The 6,000-nt window shown below is 45.2% G+C and overlaps 1 protein-coding gene across 1 annotated transcript in view; it reads left to right on the top strand.

The window, feature by feature from the left end:
• The first annotated feature begins 565 nt into the window (after positions 1 to 565).
• tmem131 (transmembrane protein 131) overlaps positions 566 to 6,000 on the top strand; it is a 32,942-nt gene continuing 27,507 nt past the window's right edge. The window contains exons 1-4 of the mRNA XM_069704081.1: positions 566 to 940; positions 3,390 to 3,451; positions 3,539 to 3,579; positions 5,848 to 5,916. Of these exons, the coding sequence (XP_069560182.1) occupies positions 769 to 940; positions 3,390 to 3,451; positions 3,539 to 3,579; positions 5,848 to 5,916 (344 nt within the window). The 5' untranslated portion in view covers positions 566 to 768. The remainder of the gene's footprint in view (positions 941 to 3,389; positions 3,452 to 3,538; positions 3,580 to 5,847; positions 5,917 to 6,000) is intronic.

Here is a 6,000-nt window from a genome sequence, read left to right as displayed (position 1 = left end):
AGCAACCACGTCGTATTATTTACCTTCATGTTTTTCTCTTTTTGATCCAAAAGTAAAATCCATCATTCTGTCTCTTGGACTAAATATTGTCCATGTTCACCACTTTCGGTGATTTTATTGTACTAATTGATATCCAAAGAAAACACCTAGATTTGTTACGCAGATCTTCAAAGACATGTCTGACCACCTGGATGAAATGAAATAATATCCCACCAAATCATAAAAGTTGCGCTTCTGTTCCTGACTCAAGAGAGCAGCTGGTCTGTACCTGGATAGAAAACATGGGTGGCGACTTAGGAAATGGTTTTTAAAATGTTTGTGACTTTTTTTTTTTTTTTTTTCCTCCATCAGATGCTCCGGAGAGTATTTGATAACAAACGCGCTCAGAACAGTGGAGAGTGTGTTTATGCGCCATTCTGGGTTGGTTGAAACAACAACAACAACAACAACAACAACAAAACCTCCGTTTTACTCCAATTTGAGGAAAAGTGCTGTTGTTGTTGTCGCTGCTGGTCACGTGGAGAAGAGACAGCGGGCGGTCCAAGAGTCGCGTCGCTGAGTGACAGGCTCACCGGTGACGCGTCACGCATCGAGCGGAAGAGGAAGAGCAGAAGAAGAAGAAAAAGAAGAAGAAGAGGAAGAGGAAGAAGAAGAGAGGCCAACGTCCTGCCCAGTAGTTAGCTGCTGCTGCTGCTGCTGCTGCTCGGTTGAGTTGTGGTGTCTCACTGACGGCTATGATTGACAGAGTCAGCAGACGTTCAGTCGGACATGACCGCACACCCGCTCGGTTGTTATCCTAACAGGGAGACCTGCAGCATGGCGAGTCCAGAAAGAGCCCGGAGTGGTCGCCGCTCAGCGACGAGGACGAGGACGCCGTGTATCGGATTATTGAGGATGTTATTTATTGCTTTTATTCACACGACGCGGGCGAATAAACAAGGTTTGTAACTCGGCCGGCTTCACGTCCGCGTTAGCTCGCGCTAACTTCCGCAGACATGTCTCCGGTTAGCGGCTCCTCAGCGGGCCAACTTCACCCCGGCCGGCCCGCTACTCCCCTAACCGGTTCTGGTGGAGGCGTCTCCGTCAGCTGTGGACGAGGGTTCGTTAAAGCAGTCGAGTTGGTCAACGTAGTCCAGAAAGGGAGAACAACAGCTCCGTAGTTTCTCTGTTTGAGACCGGAGCCGTGAAGTTAGCTCCGTTTGTAGCTTGTTGTCATGTTGTCATCCACATAGTGAGCTTAGTGAGGCTACCGACCGGACATTGAGCACGGTACCGACCGGACATTGAGCACGGTACCGACCGGACATTGAGCACGGTACCGGGCTAACACGGTACCAGCAGCCTGTTAGCACCGTGGCTAGCACTGATGTTAGCCTCTGTGTGAGCTCCATACAAGAGATGTCAGACCGGAGTCTCTTCACACCACTTGTCCTCATCTCCGTGAAGATGTCCAGTCAGATGAGTTATCTTGTCTTCAGCCTGGAGCTGCTCGGGTCAAACGACAGCGGCTTGTTATTCCTCCGGCGGTCTGAAGCGTCCTGCCGGCAGGTCACGGTGACCGGCGGACAGCTGTCACGGTGACCGGCGGACAGCTGTCACGGTGACCGGCGGACAGCTGTCACGGTGACCGGCGGACAGCTGTCACGGTGACCGGCAACACACTCCGAGCCTGAATCCCACAAGAAGTCCGCTGGGTTGATTAAAGGAGCATTGTGTGGGCAGTTTGGCAAACAAGAGTGTGAATTCACTCCGTCACGCCTTATAGAAACGTCAACATCGCACGCTTAGCCAGTTTGAACGAAATCGCTGCCTGTTATGTTGAACTGTTTAAACAAAGTGCACAGATTCACACAAGCCTGCGCCGGGGGAAGTGACATGGCATTTAAAGACGATACACGTTCATACTTCCTGCTTCTTTTCAGTTTGGGTCATTTCGGAGAAACTCGCATTTGTACATGACCAAAAGGCCTTCTGTTAATACATGCTTGTCGGCCAATTAAACATATACAACTATATTTATTTGGAGCATATTGAATTTTGTTATAATGGTGGAGTTTTGTGAATTGTAGTTTATTTTGGAAAAGTATGTTTTCTATCCACACACTAGTCTAGGTTGTGTCAATGCCATCTGAGTATTTAGTCTCACTGTTGAAGTTTTAAAATAGCTGCAAACACAGGCTAAATCATGGTCTGGATAAGAACTGAAGTAATGAGTTCATTTTCATTTTGACTTTGTTCACATTTAGGGCTCAAGTTCAGTGTAACTTTCACGATGTGTTTAGGCTTGTTTCACCGATGTACAGTAGGAAACCTTATTTCTTCCCACTGTGTACGTACCCAAACACTTTCACGCCACCCGTGACCGGAGTCCCATTCATGACAGAGTAGTTGTGAATTTAGCTGTTTGTCATGAATATGTGTAATGTCAAGAAATGTCAGGAAAAGGGGAAATGATACAGTGACATGTTGCTGTAACTGCTTCGATCACCTGGATCTGTTGAGACATTTTAGCCAGCATAACTTTATTAAAACTATCAGTTTAATTCGTCATTACAATTAACTGGTATCCTTGCTCAAAATGTGGTGTAAACATGATCGGCAAGATTTTGATCTCGCAGCACAAGGGTGTCGGGTGAAAACCTTCTCAGTAAAGCGTCCTTAACGCACAGGTGAATTTTAGGCTCTCCAAGTTTGTAGATTCATACCGTGGGTGAGTCATGTGTCAGTCGATGGAAGGGATGTCCGGTCCTCAAAATCCTGTTAATAACTGTGTGATCACTGAGTATTTACTACCAGCCTCACAACCTGACAACATATAGCATCCACTGTGGCAGATTGAATGGCCCTCCTCCGAGCCACACCAAGTGAAGCACAGTGAACCCACATCTCATGCCTTAACTTTCTCTGCCTGACTTCTACCCTGATAGTACAAGAGATGAAAGTCCAAGCAGGGTGTTATCTTTACTATTAGTATTACTTTGTAGTTCAGGAAAATAGACTCACGAGCAGATGATGTTTGTTTTTGGAGATTTGGGTGGGGCCACGAGCAGGAAGTATTTTTCAATGATTTTTGATGCAGCAGTAGTTTTTCCTTTACTAAATTCCTGCACAATGAGCTCCTGCTGCCCAACTTAAACCCTGACGGTGTTGTTGAATTCAGGATCTGCTTTTACAGGAGTTTTGCCACCCAAATCACTTTCAACATATCAGCTTTAGCAGCCCAATCAGTAACACAAAACTCACTGTTTTCAGTTGGACTTTATTTATTTGATGTGTACCCTTTTAGCTTGCATAAGTGCTCTTTCTTCAAAACTGCTGAAATTGAAAGCAGTTTCAAAGATAGTGCTGCAGATAAGACTTACAAGATCTTCCTGTTGTTGCTTTTACAGCTTTCATCCAGTCAGACACAATTCTAGAAGTTCTACATTTTGGTGAGGGAAGCCTTTTACAAGTAAGTATTTCTTGATCCTCTTTGTTGTTGCCATTACAACTGTACTGTAACTCCCTATGAATACTATGAATTTTGTTCTTTTTGCAGGCAGAGTCCGACATCGATTTTAGTTTATATCAGCAACAAAGGTAAGAAACACCCTCCTCTCTTTTGCTGCAAGAACTCAATTGAAATAGATGTTTATCTACTGAAATGACACTGTATTACTGTTGGTAGGTGGGTGCTGTTGTTATGTGTCTACCACATTAAGCATAGGCATTTTATTTGGTCAGCTTTCTATTGGAAACTTGCAGTAAGGTTAACAGAAAAGTGGAAAGTGCAAGCACAGCCTGAGGAGTTAGTCAATTGAAACGGTAGCAGTCATATGCAGCACACTTCATGACAACCAATGAACAACTTTCCCAAGGAAAGTAGAAACGACAAAAGATGCTACTGAAATTATACAGTAGCAAATGCATTATCAACTGCCACGGTCATGTGAACGTGCAAGTGGAAAAAGGTTATTTTGTTAAGACTAACTGACCCAGGCGATAACTTTACTACAAAGTATCAGTTAACAACCAAAAATAAAAAGCTGCATAATCACAGGGTGCCGGAGCCTCCGAGACAAGACAGCCACAAGCTGAAGCCGTTCAGACACAGACTTCTCCTAGCTCTTTCAAACGCATGCTATTGGTGACACTAGTCTCAAGGGAAACCTCCCAGTCTGTCACCTGTTTGAGCAGACTGTACTGTGCCCCCCCCCACCCACCCCACCACCACCACCACACAGCTCTTAGGAAGAGTCAAGTGTAGCAGGGCAGACCTCAGAGAAGTCAGTGTGACTGTGTAACCGCTGAGAGGAACAGACAGGATTGCTTAAATGCCTTGAGTTGCAAAGTGCGAACATGGCCGACCGTCGACTTCTTTGGGGAAGTTGTAGTTTGAGCCAGACATCAGACTCGTGTACTCCAGCCCTGTGAGAACTACAGTGACAGAGACTGCTGAATACTACGCTGATTTTTGTTGTTGTTGCTGTTTATGTTATCAGTGTGTAAATGCACTCCTCATACAAGTCAACACTTCCATGACAGGAAGAATGTAAAAGTCAGTTGACTTTTTAAGCATCATGTTTCTGTGTTGTGGTCTCCACACATCGTAGCTACCCTCTCTATACTTTTTCTCATGTGTTTTGTTTGGGTGCAGCATACAGTTAGGCTTTACTGTTTGTACAGTACATTGTAATCCATAAAACTGTTATCTTGCTGTGGCATGGCATGGCCACTCCTCCGGCAGAGGTCGGTGAGCGGTTGTGTGCTGTTTGTGTTGTTTCAGGCTTTTTTTTAAATGCCCTAACTCCTAATGCACTTGACATCTTAAGGTTAGCCTGACACTGGACGTTTTACAGATCGGAGGCCAAGAGGCGCAGCCCTCCCCATGACCTCCCCGAGCTACTCCAATTACACACCGACATTCAACACATTAGCTCTGAAGCACCGAGCAAAGGGCGGAGCAGAGTTTACAGCCAGGGTCCATTTGAATCCTTAATCCCGCAAGAAATTTGTCAGTAGTCATTATATCAATGGCAAACGTGAGGACAGGCTGTAAATGGCAGATTATCCTGAGGGAACACTGCATGGTGGATCCCCGGCCGCCTCGTGATGGAAATCCATTCTGTCTGGGCTACTGGAGCACACTGCTGGGACTATTGTCTGCTGCTGTACATGTAGTCTTTATAGTAAATAGGTGAAATTGATCTGTGAATTGTCTGATTCCAAGGTGGTATTAGAGTTTATAGAATAAAACATTGTCAGCTTGCCTAGCATGTAATATCTTGTGTATTTTATGCATGTAACGGATTACACTGTATATTTGTGGTAAAATGAACAAGTGACATTCATGGCCGAATGTCTGAATGCCACGTCTGCATCAATGTCGAACTTTTCTTTCCATAAGATTTACATAAAGGCTCTCATTACACGGCTCGGCCAAAGAAGAGTGGCAACTGCTGACGGGCGTCTTCTTCTATTGTTAAGATACACCTGTTGTTAAACAGGTTTGGTGGGTTACACGACCGGGCGCGTTACAACCGATGCTCAGAAGTTGTTGCCCGTGTGAGAGAAGGAAGGCGCTCTGAGGGTGACACGGACAGATCCGTCTTCTTCTTCCTCTCTGGTCGATTTTCGCTGTTGCTTTCAGTCAATGGGTTTTCATTGCGATTTTACATATGGAAATCGTGCGCTGCAGATGGGAGTGGTCCCATTGCCGGATTAATGCTCTGATAAAAAAGCCTGGAGACAGATTGTGGTGTCTGTGCTTGTGTGTTTAGCCTCTCGCTTGTTTGAAATGCACACAAACATGGATAGTATTTTACCTGCCCTGCTTTTGCTGCTGTCACACCTTCCTTTCTCTCGCAGCATGTCCCCGCACCGTGGGAACTGCCGACCTATACGATTTGAACCTCCAATGTTGGACTTTCATGAACAGTGAGTGTCTTTATTTTTACATGAAAGGCCTTTTTGTTTTGTGATCAGTGCTTTGATTTGAAAATTGTTTAAGACACTTGCTAT

Source organism: Brachyistius frenatus, unplaced genomic scaffold (assembly GCF_029030835.1).
Source record: "Brachyistius frenatus isolate BFR_SWC_R1_liver_20210118 unplaced genomic scaffold, ASM2903083v1 Contig_49, whole genome shotgun sequence".
Taxonomy (NCBI): Eukaryota; Metazoa; Chordata; class Actinopteri; family Embiotocidae; genus Brachyistius; species Brachyistius frenatus.
Note: the sequence above shows the minus strand (reverse complement) of the source record. Positions and strands in the feature narration are given on the sequence as shown.